General features: G+C 43.6%; 1 protein-coding gene across 4 annotated transcripts in view; it reads left to right on the top strand.

Annotated features, from left to right (window-relative positions):
* LOC103189011 (KH domain-containing, RNA-binding, signal transduction-associated protein 3) overlaps positions 1-25,643 on the top strand; it is a 133,964-nt gene extending 108,321 nt beyond the window's left edge. For 3 of the 4 annotated variants that reach the window (XM_042345579.1, XM_042345578.1, XM_042345580.1), the window contains 2 exons: positions 15,672-15,730; positions 21,936-22,266. In XM_042345579.1, the coding sequence (XP_042201513.1) occupies positions 15,672-15,730; positions 21,936-22,039 (163 nt within the window). In that variant the 3' untranslated portion in view covers positions 22,040-22,266. Of the gene's footprint in view, positions 1-15,671; positions 15,731-21,935; positions 22,267-23,626; positions 23,694-25,480 lie in introns of those variants that run through there. The other variant, XR_006085931.1, reaches the window with a different exon arrangement.
* Positions 25,644-25,916: the final 273 nt, after the last annotated feature.

The following is a 25,916-nucleotide window of genomic DNA, read 5'->3' as shown; positions in this document are numbered from 1 at the left end:
ACTATCCTGAGCAGTGGTTTTAGCTAGAAATGTCAGCGATCTCATTAACACTTAATCATATTAAAGAATAATTGAGAGATTACAGGACAGAAGAAGGCCGTTGGGCCGACTGTCTGTGTTAGTGCCATGTACTTTAATCCTGTCTCATCTTCTCTTTCCCCGTACTGCTTAATATAGAGCAACCCCATCATAATGCACTCTATAAACACGGAGTTGGGTATAACACTGTTGCACTAGTGATCACTTTAGATAGGCTTCTGCATGCCAGCTGGCCTTTCTGCTAAAATGACCTGTCATTAGGACATAGGAACAGGAGTAGGCCATTCAGCCCTTCGAGCCTGTTCCACCACTTAATTAGATCATGGCTGATCTGTACCTCAACTAATCCTTTCAATTCCAATTTCCCGCTTTCTCCCCATATCCCTTAATACCCTGACCAACCAAATATCTACCAACCTCATTCTTCAAGGTGTGGATAGATTCAGCACCACAGCCTTTCGGAGGAGAAAATTACAGATTTTTACCACCCTTTGAGTGAAAAAATGCTTCCTGATTTCACTCTTAAATGGCCAAGCTCTAACTTTAAGACTATGCCCCTTGTTTTGGATTCTCCCACCAGAGGAATTAGCTTCTCTGTATCTACCCTGTCCCTTTATCATCTTAAATACCTCAACCAAATCACCCCTCAACCTTCTAAACTTAAGGGAATAAAATCCAAGTTTACGCAGGTCATTGCTAATGTCGCTACTTGCATTGCTGTGTTGCCCAAAAATAGGACATGACGTTGGTAGCAAACCAATGACCCAGGTTTCGGGTATTTTAGCTTCCCGTGCAGAGCAAATAGTCAAGTTCCGGGTTGTCAGGCAGCTCCTTTATTTGGAAATACCGCATAAAAACATCAGAAACTCCCAAAATAGGAAGAGCGGATCATTTTGGAAACTAGGAGCTTATAAAGTCACCACCACAAATTATAATAATAACCCTAATAATTTGATATAGCGCCTCATCACGTTATTGAGATGTCTCAAAGCGCTTCGCAGAATATACTGTAAAGTGAATTGACTGTATATTTTGTGGGTGAAACGTGGCAGCCAATTGCACGCAGCAGCGTCCCACAAACAGTCGTGAATTGAGTGACCAATTTTTTTAAAAAGATTATTACCCCATGGAAAGCGATAGGTCAATCGAGTAACAACCGGGTTCCTAGGTGCTGCTGGTAAGCAGAGACGTGTGGAGTAAGGAAAGTTGCCTAAGGTTTCGCCCTGCCCGGGAATTGAACCCAGGTCTGCTCACTTGAGGCGATGTTATTTTCCATTAAATAATGAGGAACCACTCTATATATGGTTCCTTTAAAAATGCATTTTAAAAAAAAATCAAAAACTCCCAAAATAGGAAGAGAGGTTAATTTCTGAAGCGTATAAGGTCAACTGCTACAAATTATAGCCAGAAAATTCCTCACGAGCTATTTACTCTAATACCGATTCTCTGCTCTTTACCTTCCAGTAGTTTTCCTCAAGCGTTTCACTAACTTCCTTTTAAATTCTGCTTTTCCGCTGTATGACTCTGCAATCGCCCTTTAATGGTAAGACACAAAATACACACTTTACAATATATATATATATATACATATTCCTAAGGTTTCTGTGAGGCACTTATCTCATCGACGTGACACGGCGCTATATCAAATGCAAGGATTATATCAAATGCAAGCTTTACTAGGTTCAACTATTCCTCTGCACGTAAAGAAAATGATCTGACGTTTTTTTTTCTGGAGATAAATCCTCATCTTATGCAGTTTGTCACTTCTCGCTGTATCCAGCCCACTGGCTAAACGGTCTTCCCACCTCATCTAAATTCCTCCCTAACTTCACCCTCGAATTCCATTTGCTTCAGCACATTCCGATCAATCACTGGAGCTCTAATCCTGTCTTCCCTGCTTTCACTGCTTACCCTTCAATATTATTTTTCTTTGCTGCTGTATTTTTCCACACAAATTGCGACACAGGGCGGTAGCAATTGCTGTGCAGTAAAAATAGAACTCCTTTCAAACCTCGTCCAAATGGACTGTCTCAGAGATTGCAGAAGTGCTTTTTTTTGCCCATTTTGGGGCCATTGCGCTCGGCTGAAAACGATGCCAAGATTGCTTTGCAAATGTTACTGACAAAATTGAATTTTGAACCAGTGTCGTTGAAAGCCACAAACTCCTGAAAGCAGACGGTTGCAGTTGCTATACGGTGCCAGGCAATATAATTACATCCAGCATTTGCACAGATATTTTGTGTATTGGCCCTGTCCTGTGAACTGATGGTGGTAACGTGAAAAGGCAGCTACTGGTTTTGCTCCCCACAGAGTAGCAGCTGGAGCACTCACCTTGCAAGCAAGAGAACCTGGGTTTGATTCCCGGGCAGGGTGAAACCCGAGGCAAGTTCCCTTACTCCACACGCCTGTCTTTACCTAGCAGTAAGTAAGAACCCTGTTGTTAGCCAATTGGCGGAACGCTTTCCAGGGGTAATAATCCCTCCCAAAAATAAATAAATTTGGTCACTCAATCCACGGCTGTTTGTGGGACACTGCTGTGCACAATCTGCTGCTGTGTTTCGCCCACAAAACACACAGTCACTCCACCTTACCATATATTTTGTGAACCGCTTTGAGACGCCTCAACGACGAGGTAAGGCGCCACGTAAAATGCAAGGTTTATTATTATTATTATTCTAAGTCCACAGTCTCGGCTGACACTCCAGTCCAATGCTGGAAGAAGTGTTACATTGTCGGATGTTAGTTAGGAAATGTACAGGTCAAAGATGCCATGGCACTAATGGAAAAGAGGAAGGAGCTTCTCTTGTTGTCCTCGCCAGCAATTCCTCAGATAACGATGGGCCAATTGCCTTTTTTTTCTCTATGCTGTAAATTTCTCTTTTTTTAAAAAAAAAACACTTAAAAAAATCACTCAGTTCCTGGCTGTTTGTAACGTGTAAGCTGCCCCATTCGGTCACAAAAAACAGTCACTGCATTTTACAGTGTGAAACACTTTGAGATGCTTAATGATGTAATAAGGTTATCAAATGCCAATATTATTATGTCAAGGGGTTTCACAGACTGCCCAGCAGGAACCTCTTGCCTCTTGTTTGGTTGGTGTTGAGTGTCAGAGAACATCATGCCTCGGCCATGTTTCCACCTCAGTCATTTGGACAAAATTTCCAAACGCTGTGTTTGGAAGCACGTACAGTATAGCATGTCAGACATCAGCCGGGGGCACAGCTGCTCAGGGAGCCACATTTTGCACCAATGTCAGGTTTTCCAAACATGCCGGAGTAATGGAGTGTTCGCTTGTGGCTGCTTAGCTACAAGCTGAAAGGCTGCTTCACAGATGGTGCGGACTGTTGTGCAATTGGGAATCCTAATAAAGGGGGAGAAATTTCATTCACAGTCAACGCAAGATGAATTCTCTGCAGCGAGCACATTTCCGGCTCCTTCCTGCAGTCCAACTCGCCTGCCAAAGAATAGATTTGGCTTCCGAGTTATCCAGACCCAACTTGACAAATTTTACATCAGGAATCTGCGTCTCCGCGCTCATCTACATAATGAGCCTTGGCAGCTCTTTTCAAAGGTTCTTTGTGAGACAACCTCAATTCCACCTACACAAACAGGTGCTAGCTTAGTTCGGTGGACACCCTTGCTTCTGGGTCATGTGGCTGTGGGTTCACATTAGAATCATAGAAACTTACAACACAGAAGGAAGCCATTTGGCCCATCGTGCCTGTGCTGGCTCTTTGAAAGAGCTATCCAACTCGTCCCACTCCCCCGCTCTTACCCCACAGCCCAGTAATTTTTTCCTTTTCAAGTACCTATCCAATTCCCTTTTGAAAGCTGTGATCAAATCTGCTTCCACCACCCTTTCAAGCAGTGCATTCCAGACAGTAATAACTCTCTGTGTAAAAACAATTCTCCTTGTCTCCCCTCTGGTTCTTTTGCCAATTATCTTAAATCTGTGTCCTCGGGTTGCAGACCCACCCACCAGAGGAAACAGTTTCTCCTTTTCTACTCTTATCAAAATTTTCAAAATCTCCCTTCGACCTGCTCTGCTCTAAGGAAAACAATCCCAGCTTGTCTAATCTCTCTGTATTGGGTCTTGAGCTGACAATCCAAGCTGACTTTCCAGTGCAACATTGCTTCATTGTCAGGTGCCATTCCTGAGACAAGACTTTAAACTGAGGACTCATCTACCTGAAGAACAGGTGGACATTATTGCCTTTTTATGCTCATTTGAGAAGAGAGAGAAAGGAGTTTCTCTCGTCACCAATTGCCTAGCCAACAGTCCTCCGGGTCATTCACCTGTTTGTGGGATCTTTCTGTGGGTAAAATTGACAGCTTTTTCCATACAAATCAGTCATTGCACTTGACAGTAATTACTGTAAAGTACTTTGAAGCATTTTGGCATAATGTTCCATGAAAGTGCACATTCTTTCTCTCTGTGTTTCCTCATTTCTGAGTGGCCAAGAAATTATCCTAGATATTGTCTATCTTACATAAATAGGAACTCAGGGAAATGGCACTTTCACTCACAATTATTTTAGAAACCATGGAGTCCTGTAGCTCGGTAGTTAGAGCACTCACCTTGCACCTGGGTTCAATTCCAGGCAGGGCGAAACCACACGCCTAATAATAATCCCTCCAAAAAAAACCAAATAAACAATAATATAATTGGTCATTTTCAATCCATGACTGTTTGTAGGACGCTGCTGTGCACAATTGGCTGCCGCGTTTTACCCATAAATATACGGTCACTTCACCTTACAGTATATTCTGTGAAGCACTTTGAGACGTCTAGAAGATGTGAAAAGCGCTATATCAAATGCAAGGATTATTATTATTATGGAACCTAAAGCCAACAACAGCATACTGGTGCATGCATCTCCTGTACACCAAAAGAGGGGAGAACAATTATAGAATGCTAGAGCAGAGAAACGGGTTCAGCAGAGAAAGCACCTTTCATGTCGGGAGGACATCACAAGGCATTGGACAGTCAGGGATTTGGACCCAAGCTGAGGGGTGGAGGGCAGGGAGGTAAGGTGTTGGCCGAAGGTAAGGTCGAACAGGAAGGTCTTGAGCCGGGCCTTGAAGGAGGCAAGGGAGGGGGTGAGGCGAAGGGACTGTGGGATAGAGTTCCAGAGGTTGGGGGCAGATAGGCTGAAGACCCGACCGTCGATGGTGGGGTGGGCCGGGCGGGGGACGTGCAATAGGCCAGAGTCCGCTGAGGGAACAGGTGGATGTGGAGGAGGCAGACAGATTTTTTCAGTAGAAGATGCGGCAACCCAAGTGCCTAGTTCCAACCATGAAGCTGGTGGCCACCACCATTGACAGATGATATAATACTGAATTGCTTGAAACTCATGTCCATGACATGAAATCCATCTGTGCACATATGGCGTAATTTAATGGTGGGGCGTAATAAAATGTTATCTTGTCCCATTTCCGACTGCTTTTGAAATACTCCCCATTGCATCATTGATAAACATCTGTTAACTGAGCACCAATAGACTGAGCACCAGTGCATTGCTTAGCACAGGGACAGAGTAAAGAACCTGGGCCTATTAACATCTTCTAAAGTGTGTTCAATGGAATAACAAATCTTCGTGCTATATTGCTGTGGTAGGCTTGCCAAAAAGGAACTGGCTATAACAGACAAATACTCCACAGTGCTGTGTCCCCCATAAACCTTCAACCCAGGTCATCTGGTTTGCTCAGAGAGACCTTACCACTCTTACAGTTTTACTCTAAACCAGATTCCCGACGTCCTGGCAAGGCATTCCCATTTGGTTTGTTGTCATTTTTCCAGGGAAGGAGAGACGAGATTATTGTAATAATACTTGCCTCACATCGTCAGGACGTCTCAAATTGCATCACAGGATTTACTGTATAGTACTGTGTATTTTGGGGACAAGCGCGGCAGCCAATTTGAGCACAGTAGTAATCCGCAAACAACCATGAAGTTAGTGACCATTTTTATCTGGGGGATTATTGGCCAGGATACCTAGTATCATCCAGATCACAGCAAAAGGCCAGACAGTTGAAAGATTACCTGATTACTCATAGTAGCATACCTGTGTATATTAAGGGATATGAGGAAGAAGCAAGGAAATGGGATTAAAAGATCTGCAATAATCTAATAAAATGACATAACAGTCTGAATGGCCTCCCTGATTTTCTAGCCTTACAGAAGTATTGTGCATAGACTGTTTCACTGTATTTAATCAAATCCTGGAGACCTTATTTAAGACACCTAAAGGTCTCTAATGCAATAAAAGTAAATTAGTTATTCCCCCCATTATATGTTCTTAAACTGTGTTGTAATTCAAGATGGTTAACTAATAATTCCAGGATTAATTTAACATATGATGACATTATCAGACAGGTTAGCAGACAGGTCAGCAAATAGGTTAGCAGAATTTTTGCCTATACGGAATACTCTACCAAAACTACTGACTGAAGCCAAATTCATAATAGCATTTTTAAGGGGATTAGACAGATATTTCAGGAAAAACACTATAGAGTACGTGGAAAGGGCAAGACAATGGGACTGTTCATGGTTTGTTCAGAGACCATGAAGGCCAAATGTGCCAATTGGCCTTTGCGTGTGTTCCAATTGTAGGAACATCAGTTACGATGACCCTAACAGTGCATCTTTGTAGTACGATCAATGCCTCAAAGCATTTTGCAGAGATAATGGGATGGATCACTGAGCAGGAAAGGGAGGAGAAAGAACTGGAGAGTTTGACTGAAGGTTTTTAAGAAGATGTTTGTGGCAATAAGAGAACGTGTTAGGTGATGGAAAAGTTTGAGAGAGTGACGGACGGCATGGTGGCTGAAGGCTCAGTCACTTTCCGCCAATGGACTAACAACCAGGTTCCTACTTACTGCTAGGTAAATAGAGGTGTGTGGGGTGAGGAAACCTGCCTACAGTTTTGTCCTGTTCGGGAATTGAATCCAGGCCCTCTCGCTTGTGAGGCGAGTGCTCTAATCACTGAGCTGCAGGACACCACACAATGGGGTTCAGGTTATCTGGGCTCTAGACTACATCAATAAGGTCTTCTATTCCTGGGTTTGAACATTCTCATGCTCTATAACCTCTCACGTGTGGAAAATCCTGTATATCAGTGGTTAGAGCATTCGCTTTGCAAGTGAGAGACCTGGGTTCGATTCCTGGCAGGGTGAAACCTTGGGCAAGCTTCCTTACTCCACACGCCTGATAATAATCCCTTAAGAAAAAAAAACAATAATAAAATTGGTCACTTCAATCCATGACTGTTTGTGGAACCTGCTGTGCGCAATTGGCTGCCGCGTTTCGCCCACAGATATACAGTCAACTCACTTTACAGTACATTCTGTGAAGCGCTTTGAGACGTCGAGAAGACGTGATAAGGCGCTATATCAAATGCAAGGATTATTATTATTATTTAGTCAGGCGCCTAACAGCAAGTGCCAATCCAGTGGCTCAATTTTACATCTCAATGCCAGAGGACATGGTGCTTAACAGTCTTAAATTACGCACATGAGATGAAAGCCATCTGTGTACACATCGAGATGCACTAAAGCTTTACCTGCTGTGTTTCGGTTACACAGTCACTACATTTCATATTCTGTGAGGCGTTTGAAATCAGCAAAAACTAATCTCGAATAGGATCAAAAATCTTGAAAGGATTCAAGATGAGAAGAGAGATGGTAAAGACGTGGTTCAAATGTATGTCACACAGAGAGTAGTGAATGTGTGGGATACAGATTCTGTCAGGCTTTTCCCTCCCAACCTTTAAACCTGCCCGAATATAATTATTTTTTGACTATGCATTCGATCACCCAATGCAAAATCGTTTGTCAGCAGAATTCAAAAGAGAATTAGATAGCTGTTTGCTAAAGGATTCAGTTGTGAGCTATGGGAGATGAATTAATATAAGATTATTAGTTATTTAAAAAGAATTGACTTTGGGAACAGTCAGATGGACAGCTCTGACCTTTTCCAGTCCTGCACATTTTCGAGTTTGTCAATCCCAAGGTTGAGTGAGTTGCAGTCTGAACTTGTTTGTTGTTCATATTTATATTCATCTTTCTATGTGGTTCATATTGGAATCCTGAAGGGTATTGGTTAGAGCATTCACCTTGCAAGCGAGAGGACCTGGGTTTGATTCATGAGCTAAGTTTTCTTACCCAATACGCCTCTATTTACCCAGTAAGTAGGAACCCGGCTGTTAGTTGATTGGCAGATCGCTTTTCCGAGGGTAATAATCCCTTCAAAAATAATAATAATTTGGTCACTTCAATCCTCGATTGTTTGTGGGACACTGCTGTGCGCAATTGGCTGCTGCGTTTCGCCCACAAATATACAATCAATTCACTTTACAGTGTGACCTGCTGAGTGTTCCCAGCAACTTCTGTTTTTGTTTCAGATTTCCAGCAGTATTTTGCAGTTCACTTTACAGCATATTCTGTGAAGCACTTTGAGACGTCTAAAAGACGTGAAAAGCGCTATATCAAATTCAAAGATGATTATTATATCAAATGCAGAAATTATTATCACCTTATATTTTTTTTTAAAACTTGCTTGATGCCTTGGAGTCGCGTCATGAGAAAAACTAATAGGAATAATTGCTTTGGGGCTGAAGGTACGTAGTTTGACAAAACTTGACATTACAGTCCTCCAATTTGTTTGGTTTTGTCAGCCAATTACAGAGAAACAAATTGTGTACACAATATTGCCAGGAGAGCTTGCAAATATCTACTTATACCTGACTGTACCTCCTGCGGTGATTTACGCCTGGCAATAAAATTTGATTTCAAGTAGCACATATAAAATAACTTTGGCGTTGACCTTATTTACTCCCAACTCACCCCTGCCCACACGTACACCCAAGTATATTATGATGTTAATAATAATAATTTGATATGACGCCTTATCATGTCGTTGAGACATCTCAAAGCGCTTCACAGAAAATACTGGAATTACTGAATTGACTGAATTTTGGGGCAAAATGGAAGGGGGGGAGGGGAAAGTGGTCTTCAGCCGGGTTTTGAAGGGAGGGGATAGAGTGGGTCAATTCAAAATCATATGCGATCACGTGGGAATGCATATGGAGGAAACTATGGATACCGTTATTCATGTAATTAACAGCCTACAAAATTGATGACACGACTTCCGTCATGCAATCTTTTATTCTTTTGCTCAGTCGGGTATCTGACACCAAACTCATCACCGTGGTTTAACAGTCTCCAAACCAAGCTGAGAACTCCAAGCATCCCAACTACACATGGAAATCCCAGAGATAGACTGTTAATGTGGAATGTGACCCCCTCTCTCTCTCTCTCTCCCCTCTCCCCCGCGGAGGGACGCATCCTGTTTACCTAATTCCAGAGAGTATTAGGCTCAAGTTGGCAAGAGCCAAGGCTTGGGGACCCCGGTGTATGTGTTGGGGTAACTGTTGGAGCCTAACCAGCTAAAACCGCACGGCTTGCCATTGATATTACTATCCGGCTTTCCCGTTGGTTGTCCAGGACCACCCTATGCGTTACGGCTTTGGCTTGCAGGGTTAACAGGAGCTGAATGGGAGGATTTCCTGCCCCCAGTGACTGGTCTGCCCTTCCAATCACTGCCTATGAGCCAGGCTGGCTCATTTGTGCGAAACATTTGTATTTGTCTAATACAAACGGTTTGCACACCTCACATAATAGACCCAATTCACAGTTTTTATGGTCTCTGGGAAGCACTTAAGCATTTTTATTACAAATGTCCTCGGTGGGCTGTGACATGCGATGGGCTGCTTATAGCAAGAATATTTTTGTTTGTGTCAAGCTGGATAATAACAGAAGCAGAATATGGCTCTGTACCATCACACCCTTGGCAAGCAGTAACTGTCAATGCACATGTGATGTATTAAAGCTTTAGTGGTGAAGTGTTACTGAATCCAGATCCAGTCTCTGAATCTTTAACACGGACTCTGAAAATTGGTTCTCTGGTTAAATATCTCGCCAGCGATGGCTGATTGCTTTGTTCTGTGTTCAAATGACCTTACAAATTCAATCACAGTAAATGTTAAAATAAGAATTCAGCGAAGCTGCTTTTTTCATCTCCCGCTGGTATTATTAAAAAGTCAATTTGTTGACAGTTTGGCAGATGGTGGTGAGATGGGAGGATGTTTCTCTCTCATTCTCCCCCCACTCCCCCCCGACTCCCCTCCCCCCCCACCCTCTTTCATACTTTAAGGCAGCACAGATGTATTAAATGAAATGTCGGAGAGGAATACTGACAAGAGTGACAGGAATGGGAATGGGCTCAGCTGCTCAGGCCTCCAGGCTTGATGATATACCTCTGAAAAATTATCTGATACTGTATTGAATGATAGCTATTGTCAGCTCAGAACTCTCGCCTGTCAAAGCACAGAATATTTCAGCACCCAAAGCTTTCTCCTTGTAAGATTTAAAAATAGTTTCCCCCTCCCTCCCTGCTTCCGTTTGTCAAGTATTGAGACTGTCAACTCACACCCTTTGAGGCTTTTTCCCCTAATATTTCACACTATAAAAAGTTAGTGGAAGTTTTCCTTTTGTTTTTGTCAATCACTTTTCAGAGGGAAATAGGCGACTTGAAGGGGGTGTGGGATAGAGCAAGGCAGGAGGACCGAATGGACAGCTCGCTCTTGATAGCCAGTACAGACTCAATGGGCCGAATGGCCTCCTTCTGTGCTGTAAATCTCTATGGTGCTAATAGTAATAAGAATCCTTGCATTTGATGTACAACAACAACAACAAGATTTCATTTATAGAGCGCCTTTCACGTCGGGAGGACGTCCCAAGGCGCTGGACAGTTGGGTCGGGACCCGAGCATTGGAGGGGGGGGGAAATGGTCAGAGGGAGGGGAGGGAGCGAGGAGGGGGGGGAAATGGTCAGGATAAGGGGAGGGAAGGGAGGGAGCGAGGAGGGGGTAGAGAGTCGAGAGGGGGGCTGAAGGCACGGTCGAAGAGAAAGGTCCTGAGACCGGCCTTGAAGGAGGAAAGGGAGGAAGCGGCGAAGGCACTGCGGGATGGAGTTCCGGAGCCGAGGGGCTGAGAGGCTGAAGGCCAGGCCACCGATGGTAGGGCGGTTAGGGCGGGGGATGTGGAGCAGACCGGAGCCAGAGGAACGGAGGGTACGGGCAGGTAAGTAGGGGAATAGTAGGTCGGAGAGGTACGAGGGAGCGAGGCCGTGAATGGCCTTGTAGATTAGGGTTAGGGTTATGTAGCGCCTTATCAGGACATAGAGTGGTCTCAAAGCGCTTCACGGAATACAACAACCAATTACATTTACACAACGCCTTTCATGTTGGGAGGACGGGCCAAGGCGCTGGACAGTCAAGGATTCGGAGCCGGGTTGGGATCATGAGGGGCTGGAGGGTAAGGGTAGGAGGGTGACTGAAGGCTTGGTCGAAGAGGATGATCTTGAGATGTGCCTTGAAAGAGACAAGGGAGGAGAAAGGACTGGGATGGAGTTCCAATGAGTGGGGGCAGAGAGGCTGTATGCCCGTCAGCCGATGGCGGGCCGGGTGGGGGACGTGGAGAGGCTGGAGCTCATTGAGCGGAGGGAGTGGACAGGTCAATATGAAGTCAGCAGGCTCAGTTTAAGACTGGCGGGGAGGGGGGAGGCTTTTGGTTTGCGTTCAGACTTGAAAACGGCAGCCTGCGGACACATCAGTTAGCTTATGACGGCTCTTTAGACGTGACTGCTTGACTGTCCAGCGCCTTGGGATGTCCTCCCGCCGTGAAAGGTGCTGGTAAATGTCACTCGTCGTTGTTCCTGTTCGGGCACCGATCCAATCACTAAAAAATGGAAATCTTTTCATCGCGGTTTATAAATGGAATCCTGTTAGAAAGCTATAACAAAGTGATCATGTGTTCAGCTAAACCCTCAGTGGAAGGTAGTAGCTGTAGGAAACATTGAAGTTCCATCATATTTTTTCCTGCTGCACCCTGGCCTATTCTTCAGGTAGATGGGACTACAATAGCATACAATGTAATAGCACGCTGAAAATGTAGGGACTCCATAAACCAGGCGATGGGGAAAGAGAGCTGCTGAATAATAAAGGATCTCTCCAGCTCTACCCACAACAACATAGCAAACTGGCATTTAACAGTTATTGGAAGTCAATGCATCACGTTCAACAAGATGGGCTGAAACGTCAGCAAATAACTCAAATTGGATGATTTGATGGTGATTGCCGAGGTACATCAGTTGTGTGTATGTTTGCATGAGGAAGCCGCTGGGATTGCTCTGATCACAAAGCTCTCAGTTAGTACTGTTTCCTTGGATTTAAGCCAGTTTGGTGTTTGTGTTAGCAAATTAGACTGCATTGTAGGAGCCGTGGAATAACCCAACCAAAAAAAAAAAAGTTCATTCGGGGTAGCCATGTGGGGTTGTGGAGTCCCACAATCTCGTAGCGTAGTGATTAGAGCACTCGCCTCGCAAGCAAGAGGCCTTGTGCCACTATGCGACAGGACTCCATATCTCCATTTGGTCAGCGCTTAATTCACTCGCCTGTGAGTTAGAGAATGATCCCCAGTGTTGGAGGGATGACTTTGAACAAAGACTCTGTCTTTCCAGCCTTATTATAATAAATAATCCTTGCATTTGATACAGCTCCTTTCATGTGAAGAGAGCATCACATCGCGCTTCCCAGTGATTGTATATAATGCAAAATGGGGCGAAGGAAAGTAAAGGCAGAACAATACTTTCAGGCACTCCAAGGCTGATAACCATGGAAGCCGTGCCCTTTGACTTTCAGATGTCAATTTAACATGTTTTATCTTGGTTTAAAGAGCACCATTCTGGCTGGCTTGGCCGCCTTGCAATCAAAATATATTGAGAACAGACCAGCTTGATTGATAACTTCACGATGCTTCAGCTTCCCTCATATTAATGACAATACAGAGTTCTCTGGTGCTGTCTGAGACCCGTTAGAGATTTCTGGCAGCTGCCAAGAACTAGGACAACCAATCAAGCACTTGACGTAGCAGAAAGAGTGAATGGATATCAGTCATACGCTCTGCTATTGGAATAGGGGATTCAAGAGACCTGGCAGTTCAATGATCCATTTTTTTTCCTTTTTATTGACTTGAATATAGAATCATAGAATCTTACCATACAGAAGGAGGCCATTCGGCCCATCGGCCCTGTACCGATTCTTTGAAAGAGCTATTCAACTAATCCCACTCCCCCGCTGTTTCTCCATAGCCCTGCAAATTCTTCCTTTTTAAATACTTATCCAATTCCCTTTTGAAAGCTGTTATCGAATCTGCTGCCAAAATCCTTTCAGGCAGTGCATTCCAGACCGTAACAACTCTGGGTAAAAATTATCTTCATGTTTCTTGGCTGATACAGCAGTCTATGGGAAATTGCTGCAACAAATAACAATTATAATCCTTTATAATCCTGGCATTTGACAGAGCACCTATCACGCCTTTGAGACAGAATTCACAGAATGTACAAGCGCTTCACAGAATATATTGTAAAGTGGATTGACTGTGTATTTGGTGGGCGGCAGCCAATTGCGCACAAACAGTCGTCAATTGACTGAATAAATATTTTTTGGGGTTGTGGGGGGATTATTACACACCGGAAAGCGACTAACAGCTGGGTTCCTACTTACTGCTAAGTGAACAGAGGCATATAGAGTAAGGAAACTTACCTAATGTTTCACCCTGACCGGGAATGGAATGCAAGGTGAAAGCACTAACCAGTACACTAGAGGACTCCATGAACGACAACTACTTTACAGCGCCCTTCACACAGTACGTCTCGGAGCACTGAAATGCAGATTGGCCGCTGAATTTAGCTACACAGCGAAAGTCTGTGTTACTTACGTATGTTTGACATATTTTTTAATTTATAAGTTATCGCCCTGTTTTTGATGGCATTCGACATTCAATTCTGGAAAATGTTAAAATCTAAGACAAAAATGATCTTGCACATCTAAGCTAGGTGAAGTGCTAAGCCTGCGGAGACTTTCTACATGTTGTCCCTGGTTTATATCCGAGTTTACAGGGAAGGGAGTTTCTCTCTCCTGGTGTCCTGGCTGACAATCCCCCAGATAACGTTGGTCACTCAGTTGTCTTGTTTGTGGGCCCTGCAAAATACAGTCACTTAAAAATCCTTGAATTCGGTGAAGTATGTTCCTGACCAGGACCGCTACAGTAAAGCTTGCGTAAATCTAATTGGTATAAATTATATAATCGCCCAAGTCCCTTCCAAAGAGTCTATATTCTATACAAGTTTGACATAACTCGTACTTTGCATAAGTCACATTAAATATATGGTTCCAACTGATCTGATTTATGTGCGGTTTACTGTATATATTTGTTGTTGCATTCTGTGCATTGTTCCGGACAGACGTTTGATAAAGTTATTAGTTTAATGAAATCAGCGGGTGGGCTGTGTGGTGAAGTGTAATGACTGCTCATTTCAGACACTGGTCTCAACAGAAATACAAATATATACCGTGTGAATGCAGCAAAACTATGAAAGAGGATCACTTGTGACACATCGGGTAACCTAGCTTCCTCTCACACATATCAATCTGCTGTGTATCGCCAACATCCGTGGCTTTTTACTATTTTATCTTTCACCGCGCTTAAAAGTATTTCTCGGTCCAGACATGCAGGTTATTTATTTATCAATAAGCGTACGGAAAGGCATGTTACAGGGGAAGGTTTTTGTGCCTCTGCGCATTCAAAGGTGCACCAACAGCTTCTGCTGGCAACCACAATTGATCCCAAAGTGAATGCGAAAAACACCTGTGAGAGAAAAAAACTATTCTCTCATCCTGTTGAAAACAAATACACAATACCAGCCAGCACCGAAATCTAATGTCGCGTTTCAGGCTGTTAAACTGCCCAACTTTCTCTTGCACCTTTTAAAACTTTGTGTGAATCCCTTGATGGGATCGGTGCTTTGTAACCGCTTTCAGGTTTCCCTAAAAGCTTTCACTGAAAGCCGGGAGATTTATTGCAGTGGCAAATAGGTTTATTTTTAAACACACAATGTTTGAAGCCTCCTGTTCCATTGTATTCTTGAACAGACAGGTCCCTTGCCTTCTTGTCAGTGTGTGCGTGTGTGCGTATATGGAATAACCTTTCAGTCTGCTACTTCTGTCTGTGTGTGTGTGTGTGTGTGTGTTGCCGACCTTACTGGCTCCCTGTCCCACTTCCCCACACTGGTTTAAACCCTCTCCTCGACAGCGCACCCCCTCCCATTCTCCTCCCTCTGCACTTTGGGAGAATGGCTCCAGTTAAGATGCCAAAGGAGGGGAGTAACAATGGTCTTTCAGCCAGACCCGAGAGATAATAAATGTAAGGCTCATCGCATTTGTTATGCCTCATCGCGTCATCGAGACATCTCAAAGCACTTCACAGGATTTACTGCGGACCCTGGGGACTCTGTGCCACACAGAGGAATCCCTGGAGAAACCATCAGTGAAGCCACTCAAGCTTCTGTTCAATGCCACATGACTTTTAAGGTCTTGGGACGCTCTCCCTGCGTGAAGGGCGCTAGACAGGTGTGAATTTGATGGTGTGTTGTTTGTGTATAAATTTGACTCCTTTTTGCTGGATCCAATGTGTGTGTGATGCTGATTGTGATCTGTTTCTTGTTTTACACAGTGCCTCTGATTATTACGATTATGCTCACGGAACAAGTCAGGAGTCGTACGATTCATATGGTGAGTAGCAGTTTATATTAAATCTCCATCACCTCACGCTTACTGATTGTTCCACGGATTTTAGTTTGTGGAGTCTGGTAGCATAATGGTTGGTCGAACTTGGAGCCTCTTTCCTTGCAGGGCAAGTTTCCTTACTCCACACGCCTCTGTTTACCTAGCAGTAAGACGGAACCTGGTTGTTAGTCGATTGGCGGATCACTCTTGATCCACCAATCGACGGGTAATAATCCCTCAAAAAAAATAGTCGCTCCATCCACGACTGTTTGTGGGACATTGCTGTGTGCAATTGGCTTCTGTGTTTCGCCCACAAAATATACAGTCAATCCACTTTACCACCCTGGTGCTCACACATTGACTGGAACTGACTCCAATCCCAGTGCTCGTTCCCTGTACCTCTTATATTAACACAGCTGTTTTTAACATCTACTCCACAAGCTACATCTTCTCAAGAGATGTGATGTAACTCAGGCTACCAGAGTTACATTAGATCTCGAGGGTTTTAGGAACAGCAAAATATCAAATCTGTTTGATGGCTGCGTGTGTGGGGCACTGCTGGTGGGAATTGACTGCGTTTTATATTAAATTTGATATTAATAACAAGATGGTTATCTATTTCCAGATCATCGCCCTTTTCTTTGAATGTCTCACTAATTTTGTTTTTTATTAAGGAAGAAATTTTATCTCCCTTTATACTGACCTTTATTCCCACTCATTCAAATTCAACACTAATGCTGCTGGGCTCAGATTAGCTATAGTGTTATTCCCCTGTAACGTTCACTTCAGATTCTGATTAATCTTAGTCTGTAAAGCAGTTTGAGACATTTATTTGGAATTGAGCCATTGAGACAATCAAAGAAGTCCTGTAGCGTAGCGGTTAGAGCAATCGCCTCGACTCGCAAGCGAGAGGACCCCCAGGTTCGATTCCCAGACGAGGCAAAACCTTAGGCAAGTTTCTTTACTCCACACTCCCCCGTTTACCTAGCAGTAAATAGAAACCCAGGTAATAAGTCGATTGGCGGATCGCTTTCCGTTGGTAATAATCCTTTGAAAAATTTAATTAATTTTAAAAAATGTGATCACTCAATCTATGTCTGTTTGCCCAATTGGCTGCCGCGTTTCGCCCACAAAATATAGTCAATTCGCTTTACAGTATAAGAGCTTTGAGACATTTCAACAACCTGATAAGGCACTCTATCAAATGCTAGGATTAGAATTGTTATTCGATGTGGAATGCACATGGACCTTGTTGAATTTGTATCTTTTTTAAGGCCTAAGAGATTTCTTTTTGTTGACACACACATATAATGTAAGCAGTCCTTCGACATGAAAGGCTTCTTATCAGCAGTCTCATCATGATCTAATTTAGGCGTCTGCTGAGTTTTGATGCAAAGTCCTGATGGATTACGCTGGGACCAGATGATTTCTTTTCACTTGTGGTTTCACCGCATCAAAATCAATGGCATTTTTATCAACAATTGTGCTTCCATCGCCCGGTTCTTTGATGATGGAGCTGATTATATTATCTTCTGTTATCTCTCTGCTGCCACTCCAAAGCTCCTAACTTGACAAGATAGTTTTTTATTTTTGATAACAGCTTACACATTCATGTAGGATGATCAGATAGCTGGTGTCAGCTTGGCTCAGTTATTCGCACTCTCTGCTTAAACTCTCCGTTCAAGCTCCACATTGAGACTTTGAGCTCACAGTCGAGGCTGACCCTCCGTTGCAGTGCTGGGGGAGCTGTGCATTGTTGGATGTGCTATCCCTTGGGTGAGACGTTAATTCAAAGACCCATCTGTGCCTAATCAGGTGGATGATAGAAGGGAGGGGGTGGGTGTCGGAGGCTAAGCTAAGAATGTGCTGACGAGAACCCAAGATGACCTCAGCTTCCGTTTCTTTCTTGAAAAAAACAAATTGGAAACAGTTTTCAGTCAAATGAGTACTGTTTTACTTAGCTGCAGAAAATTACTTCCATTCTGCGCTCTCCCCCATTTTATTCCTAATGTTAAAACATGTAAAATGCAACATCTGGTACCTCTCCCTATAACATTGCTGAAGCTCTATTAATAGGCTGGCTGCCGAGGGCTGTGGGCAGTGAATTCATTATATCAGCATTTCTGATTTAGCCTCGTAAGGTTGAATTAGTTAGGATGATATTATACAAATCTAATCCGATCAGATTGAGTTACTACTTCCTTAAAGATCACCAAATTGCTCAGGGAAAGTTCTTGCGGTTTAAAGAAGTGAAACCATGGCAAATCTTGAGGCTGAGCATGTGGGATCAGCAGGGGATCTGGACCAGATCAAACACCTGTCAGAATCCACGAATTTCTGTGCCCAGCTTTCTCCCCGTTCATTATCATTGTCTGTCTCAAACCCTCTTTAATCAAGTCCTCAGTGCAGCAAATGTACATCGAAGGCGGAGTTTTCCATGCCTGTGTGCTCAGTAGCCGAGTATGTGAGAAATAATGGGCCCATTCATGATGTAGACCAGGATGACCTGTTTTATCTTGTACTGAACAGCAGAACAAGAGGCCACGGGCTGCGAGTGAAGGGGAATAAATTCAAAACAAATCTGCGGAATAGACTGTTTCAGTGATCGAGTAGTAAACGTATGGAACGGGCTCCCCAGGGAGACCCTGGAAACAGAAAGTGTCGATTCTCTCAAAAGCAAATTAGATAGATTTATTTTAGGAAATAATATCTGGGGATTCAGTATATAGTTTGGAACGTGACATGTGCAAGAGACTGGCAGGATGGTGGAAATCGAACTTGATGGGCCTTGGTCTTCTTTCGTCTAACAATTCTTATGTTCCTAAATGGACTAAAATTGCAACCAGCAACAAAGCCACATATTAACAGAAATGGTCTGTTAAACCAACGAGCCATAAAATCTTCTATATCCCCGGTTAACAAATACATGTTCTTTACCGGTTAACAAATTCTCCACCCATAATGTAATGGAACCTCTGTCATTCAGTGCTACACTACATTATGCAGTGTACATTTATATAGTGCCTTTCACGTCGGGAGGACGTCTCAGAGTGCTTAAAGCAGATTTCTTGGATCAATTAAAATTGCAGGTTTCATAACAGTACAGTGTAACATTAGCAACTCGTATTTATACAGAGTCTCGGAGTGCTTAATTAACAGTGGCGGAGCCTGTTGCCAAACCAGGGGAAGGTAGCGGAAGGTCTTTGGTTGTGTTTGAGAAGAGGGGGCAAGGTGGAGGGATTAAGGAAGAGTTCCAAAGCTTTGGGGGCATAGTGGCTGAAGGCATAGCCACCGATGGTTGAACAGAGGGACAAACAGGAGGCCGGAGCCAGCCAAGTGGAGGCAGCGGGTAATGGAGTGGGAAATGGGGTCAGAAAAGCAGGGAGATGCCAGGGCTGAAGGAATTTGTAGATGAGTGAGTGGATCTTGAAACCGATATGGAGTTCTGCAGCTCAGTGGTTAGAGCACTCGCAAGCGAGAGGACCTGGGTTTGATTTCAGGGCAGGGTGAAACGTTAGGCAAGTTTCCTTCCTCCACACACATACATACGCACGCCTCTGTTTACCTAGCAGTAAGTAGGAATCCGGTTGATGGTCGATTTGGCGGATCGCTTTTCCGGGGGTAATAATCCCTCGAGAGAAAAAATAATAATGATTTGGTCACTCAATCCACGACTGTTTGTGGAGCGCTGTTGTGCGCATTTGGCTGCCACGTTTCGCCCACAAAATATACAGTCAATCCACCTTACAGGATATCCTGCGAGGCGCTTTGAGGCGTCTTGAAGACGTGGTGAGGAGCTGTATCAAATGCAAGAATTATTATTATTAGCAGTGCCGCGGGATCTTTAACATACCCCCGAACAGGCGCACACTTCCACACTAGAATGTCAGCTCAGACAATGAGCTCGGGCAAAGGTGCAGCCAACTGAGCCGAGCTGACATTGTACAGTTGTAAAACTGTTCATGTGACTGATTCGCAACACTAAATATTCACCGTCGTCAACATTGAGTTCTTTCTACCGAAACGACCTGCACGTGGTATAAAAGTGGGCGACACACTCGTTTTGTAACCAAACACTTTCTCAGAGAATAAAAGCTGATTCCGATCAACGTTCTAAATATAAAATCTAATGCAGTGGCTCTGACAGAAATTACCTTTCTAAATGCCAGGATAGCTCTAGGGGTTATCCTGTGAGCACTTGTGCCTAGTTGTGTCCCACGCAGCTCTTTGAGATGAAAAATGACTTCACGATCCCTCTCTCACAGTGGAACGGCTGCTCTGTGGACACAAAATATACAATCAGTTCGCTTTATAGTATGTTCGTGAAGCGCTTTGAGACGTGTCAAAGACGTGATGAGGCGCTATATCAAATGCAAGGATTATTATTATTATCTATCTGAACAGCGAATATAATAATAATCCTTGCATTTGATATAGCGCTTTTCATGTCTTCGCAACGTCTCAAAGCGCTTCACAGAATAGACTGTAAAGTGAATTGACTGCATATTTGTGGGCGAAACGCGGCAGCCAATTGCACACAGCAATGTCCCACAAACAGTCATGAATTGAAGTGATCAATTTATTAATGTTTTTTGTTTTGGAGGGATTATTGTCAGGCGTGTGGAGTAAGGAAACTTACCAAAGGTTTCACCCTGCCGGGAATCAAACCCAAGTCTCTCGTTTGCAAAGCAAGTGCTCTAACCATCACTGCCGTCTGTGTAAATGTGTCTCAAGTTTGAAATCTGATCACGGATGTTTATTTGACATGCGCTAGGATTTATTATTGCTTGCCAGATTGTTTTAATGGGGTCTTATTGCAAGTCGTGGGTAAACACAGCTGCACAACACTTTGTAGGTGAAGACGTGTGTACAGAGAGAATTACAGGTGCCCTTTAATATGAAATTAACAGCCAAATGTTTGTGGGACACTGCTGTGTGTAATTAATAATAATAATAACCCTTGCAAGACGTCTCAAAGCGCTTCACAAAATATACTGCAAATGATAATAATAATAATAATCCTTGCATTCGATATAGCGCTTTTCTCGTCGGGAGGACGTCCCAAAGCGCTTCACAGAACACACTGTAAAGTGAATTGACTGTATATTTGTGGGCGAACGCAGCAGCCAATTGCGCACAGCAATGTCCTACAAACAGTCATTGAAGTGACTAATTTATTATTTATTTTTTCTTGCGGAATTATTATCAGGCGCATGGAGTAAGGAAACTTTCCCAAGGTTTCGCCCTGCCGGGAATCGAACCCAGGTCTCTCGCTTGAGAGGCGAGTGCTCTAACCAGGACTCCTAATTGGCTGCCATGTTTCGTCCACAAAATGTAGTCGACTCATTTACAATATATTCTGCGAAACGCTTTGAGACCTCTCAAAGACGTGCAGAGAAACATTTTCAAAAGGATTGGCAAAGTATTTCTCTCTGACTTCACAAGTCTCGGGTAGCTGTCATTTACATTACTGAAGTTTACGATCACACTGTGTAGCTTTAAGCAATATTAGAGCGGTTCCCTGGTATCAGCTGGAGCTCCACTGAAACTCATCACCGGATACAAACTGTCCTGCCAGCCTGGAAGGGATTACAGGGGAGAATTGACTGCATTACCCTCACCGTATTTTTATAGCCTGACGTTACAGAAAATGCTGGTCTGGAATGCTGAACCAGTGCGATTTCTCAGCGAAAAGAAAGCTATCGGCAATCTGCTGCTAAACCCTGTCATACAAAGCAAAGTACGGCAAAATAATAATCCTTGCAATTGATACAGCGCCTTATCACATCGTTGAGACACCTCAAAGCGCTTCACAGAATATAGTAAAGTGAACTGACTGTAATTTGTGGGAGAAACAAGGCAGCCAATTGCACACAGCAGTGTCCCACAAACAGTCGTGGAGTGAGTGAACAAATTATTATTATTTATTAGTTTTTTATGAAAGGACTATAACCCCCAGAAAGCGGACTAGCAACCGGCTTCCTACTTACTGCTAGGCAAAAAGAGGTGTGTGTGTAGAGTAAGGAAATTGCCTAAAGTTTCGCCCTGCCCGGGAATTGAACCCAGGTCCTCTCGCTTGCGAGGTGAGTGCTCTTAACCACTACCCTCCAGGACTCCACTCGAAACTGTTTGTTCGTTGTTGACTCATCAGAAGAAATGCTCAGGTCTCTGCACAAAGTAACTTTCTCTATGTAATTCCCCCCCCTAACAGGTCAGGAAGAGTGGACGAACTCCAACATCCAACGGATGAAAGCCCCCCCGACACGAGCAGCGAAAGGAGCTTTCAGGGAACACCCTTATGTACCCCGTTACTGACCCCAGCAGCCACTTTGTGAAATACAGTCATCAGTTAGCTGTTCCTACAGTGATGTATGCTGTTAAAAGTAATTTGTTATTTTATACGAAAGATTTTTTTTCTTAAAAAAAAAACTGTTTAAAAAGTTCGGAGCCCTCTGGTTTTGAGCCCTAATCTTTGGCTGGATAAAAACCTGATTTGAAATATTACAGATTGGGAATGGAGGGGCGGGGAGAAGGGGGGGGGGAACAAGAGGAGAAAGATTTTTATCTTTGTCACGTGAAAATAAGTAAACAGGTATAACTTCTTTTGTTCCGTTTTAAAACTAGCGATAAAACTAGGTTTGAAAATAGTTCAATTAAAAATGTAAACACGATTTTCAGTTAACATCCGCGTCCTTTTTTTCTCCGTTTGTTTGCTTTTAGTACTTTTCTTGGTAAATAAAACGTTTTAATTTGACTTTATTTTACCTTGTGTTAGAGCTTTCTCCCCGTGTAAAACAGACTTAAAAACCGCAGTAAACTCCAGATGCCAAGTAAAGTTGTATTCTTTTTGTAACTGAAGCTCTCCAGCTATTCTGTAGTATTGAGATCAAAAACAATGACTATTACTATTCTTGCTTGATACAAATAAAGTTTTGAGAGAAAAAAAACATGCTGTGTGTGTGTGGCACATCGGTAACTTGACACGGTTTACATTAAAGCCAAATAAAACGCAGAAAAAAAATCGCATAAACAGGGAAAAAGGTGCGAATGTCTTTAAAACGTTTTCTTTTTTAAAAAAAATCAATGGCTTATGAAGTGGATGGAAAATATCTACCCGAACAATGTTTTTTTTNCTAAATATAAGGCACAAAAAATAGCCCCGAGATCCACAATGTTGGCCTGTGGGAATATGTTTCCGAGCGGTTTACAAAGGAAGTCATCTGCGTTTTCATCTTGTCTTAAGCATTTTTNCACTAGCGGCACTTTGGAATTTGTATGAGAATTCCCTAATTGAATCCTTCGCTGGAAGCAATTAAACCATTTTTAGAGGCAGAGAGACAGACTTGACTAATTGATGTGCCTCTCGTCAGTGGCAATGGATGTGTAACCCTTAAAAGGTCTTCAGTTGCAAAGGTAAATGAACCGAGTAGATTTTAATGTCACTTAATTTACCTTTAACATTTAAAAAAAAACACAGTAAACGCTAAAACGCAAAAGCAAGGCTGCAAAGTTGCTAGAGTAAAAAAATACACCAGAAAAGAATCTAAACTCCTAACAATTATAAATCAGTCTTGTAATTGTATAGAGACTAAACTATAACTGCAAACTAAGCAGCAATACATCGCTTAAATTCTGTCCTGTTAAACGAAGTGTAAAAAAAACACATAACCTTTGTCTATAATGTTGTGGTAGCTAGCCTCGATGTTTTGATCTTTTGAATCATAATAAATTCATAATTCTAGCTAATAACTATTTTTAAATTTCTCTAGCATTGCATGATGATGTTTCTTAAAAGTCACCTAATAATGTTTTGGTGTTGCATTGTGTGTGTGTGTGTGTGTCTGTGTGTGTCGTGTTTATTTTGAATTGAAAAGAAGTTAAGTTCACAACTTTTGTTTGCAGGAATGTCCCGACGTGTCTGGGGAGAGAGGGGAGTGAAGTCAGTGGCCCTGAGGTTGGGCGGAAACAGGTATGTTCGTGCTGCGCCCATTAACCCTTTCAGCCCTGGATTCCCGTCAATCTGCCAAAATCATTGCTTGCACGCCTTGAGAGACGCTACAATGCATGAAGGGCACTATATAAATGCCACGTGTTATAATCATATCAATCCTTGCCCTCGATATAGCGCCTCATCACGTCATTGAGACCTTCGGCCAGTTCCCTTACTCCAAACCCCTCTGTCTACCTAGCAGTAAGGAAACTTGCCCAACATTGCGCCCTGCCCGGGCATATCTTGTATGTCTTGCGGGCGAAATTGCACACGGCAGTGTCCCACAAAAAGTCGTGGATTGAGTGACCGCATATGCTTTTCAAGTGCATATCCAATTCCCTTTTGAAAGCAACTATCGAACGAATCTGCTTCCACTCCCTTTTCAGGCAGAGCATTCCAGTTCGACACAACTCTCTGGGTAGAGAAATTTCTCCTCATTTCCCCTCTGGTTCTTTTGCCAATTATCTTAAATCTGTTTCCTCATTGGATTGTTGGAATGGAATGGGCTCTCTCTCTCTTTCTCTCTCTCTCGCTGGAGAGATGCATCCTGCTTACCTAATTCCAGAAAGTATTAGGCGCAGGTCGGCGAGAGCCGAGGCATTTAGGAGTAATTGCTGGAGTGCATTAGGAGTAACTGCTGGAGTCTCACCAGCTAAAAATCGCACAGCTTGCCATTGAGAGCGCTGTCTGCAAATCACCGATGTTAATAAGAAAGCCAAACAGAAGAGCTTTTTTGTATATTCCTGGCGCACAGCCTCGATGTGGTCCCTAATCACAGTCGCGAGAGTTCCAGCAAGGCCTTTTCCAATAGATGTCTTGCTCTTAATTCCCTTCCAATCGTTGTATAAACTGGAGCATTCTCTCTCGGGCATTCAGTCTGTAAAGTGGATTCGCTGTATATGTTGTGGGCAAAATGCGGCAGCCAATTGCCCCTCAAAACAGCCATGGAGTGAGTGACCAATTTTATTTGGGGGTGGGGGGGTGGTTGGCGGCCAGGACAGCTTTGGTTCAGTGTAATGTGAAACTCCCCAACTGCCTCCCAACCCTTCCTCCCACCATCGTCGGCACAAACCTGTTCCCACAGTTACTCGGTGGGATTAGCATCGGTGGCCGCAAAGGTTTTTTTTTCTCTGAATGTGGTGTCACAGCATTTGCTCCCCAGCCTGGCTGCAAATGGGAGAACAGTGGTGTAATGTTGGTGTAACATCACTGCAAAGCCAGTGTTAATCAATCAGCTTCTCCAGTCAGTGGAGTCCCACAGCTCCGTGGTTAAGAGCACTCGCCTCGCAAGCGAGAGGACCTGGGTTCGATTCCCGGGCAGAGCGAAATGTTGGGCAAGTTTCCTTACTCCACGCACACGCCTCTGTTTACCTGCAGTAAATGGGAACACGGTTGTTAAGTCAATTGGCAGATCGCTTTCTGGGGGATAATAATTTAAAGAGAAATAAAAATAATTTGGTCACTCAATCCACGACTGTCTGCGGGACGCTGCTGTGCGCAATTGGCTGCCATGTTTAGCCCACAAACTACACAGTCGATTCACTTTGCAGTGTATCCGCTTTGAGACGTCTCGACGACGTGATAAGACACTGGGTCAAATGCAAGGATTATATATTATTATTATTATTGAAGGGATTTGTAGAGGCAAAAAGGGAGGGAGGGAGGGAGGGAGATCCAGGATCAGGGCTATGGGAACTAAAGCTTGTTTTGCTTTTGTAATAATAAAACAAAACGAGTATTAACAGTATGAACAATGTCTCTCGCAGCAGGAGGACTGAGGTGGCCGGGGTTGAAGGGAAGCTGTGGTTGTACTGTGGCTGGTCACAGGAGCCGGGTCAACACGGCAAAGGCTCGATCAAGGTCCGACTCCCGGGTGGACTGGATGCTTTATCATTTGTAAAATCACCGCTCAATTGTAAATATTTTTTTTCACATTAAAACCTCTCGCCCTTCGCTTCATTTACTCCCCAAGCTTCAGCTTCTCAGCTGTCTGCCCACTCCGCCTGTTTAGATTCTTGCCTGAAGTCCTGTAGCTCAGTTGGTCAGAGCACGGAGCTACAGGACTTCAGAAAAGTGAGCGACCGATTCGGCCAGGACACCAGGAGTGGGGAGCGCTGTATTATCAGAGACGTCATCCCCGTCTGTGTCCTGTTCAGGTGGACGTTAAAGATCCCGCGGCGCAGTTGGAAAAGGGAAGAGATA

This window comes from Callorhinchus milii, unplaced genomic scaffold, assembly GCF_018977255.1.
Source record: "Callorhinchus milii isolate IMCB2004 unplaced genomic scaffold, IMCB_Cmil_1.0 Scaffold62, whole genome shotgun sequence".
NCBI classification, from domain to species: domain Eukaryota; kingdom Metazoa; phylum Chordata; class Chondrichthyes; order Chimaeriformes; family Callorhinchidae; genus Callorhinchus; species Callorhinchus milii.
The sequence above is the reverse complement of the archived record's forward strand: the minus strand, read 5'-3'. Positions and strand labels throughout refer to the sequence as shown.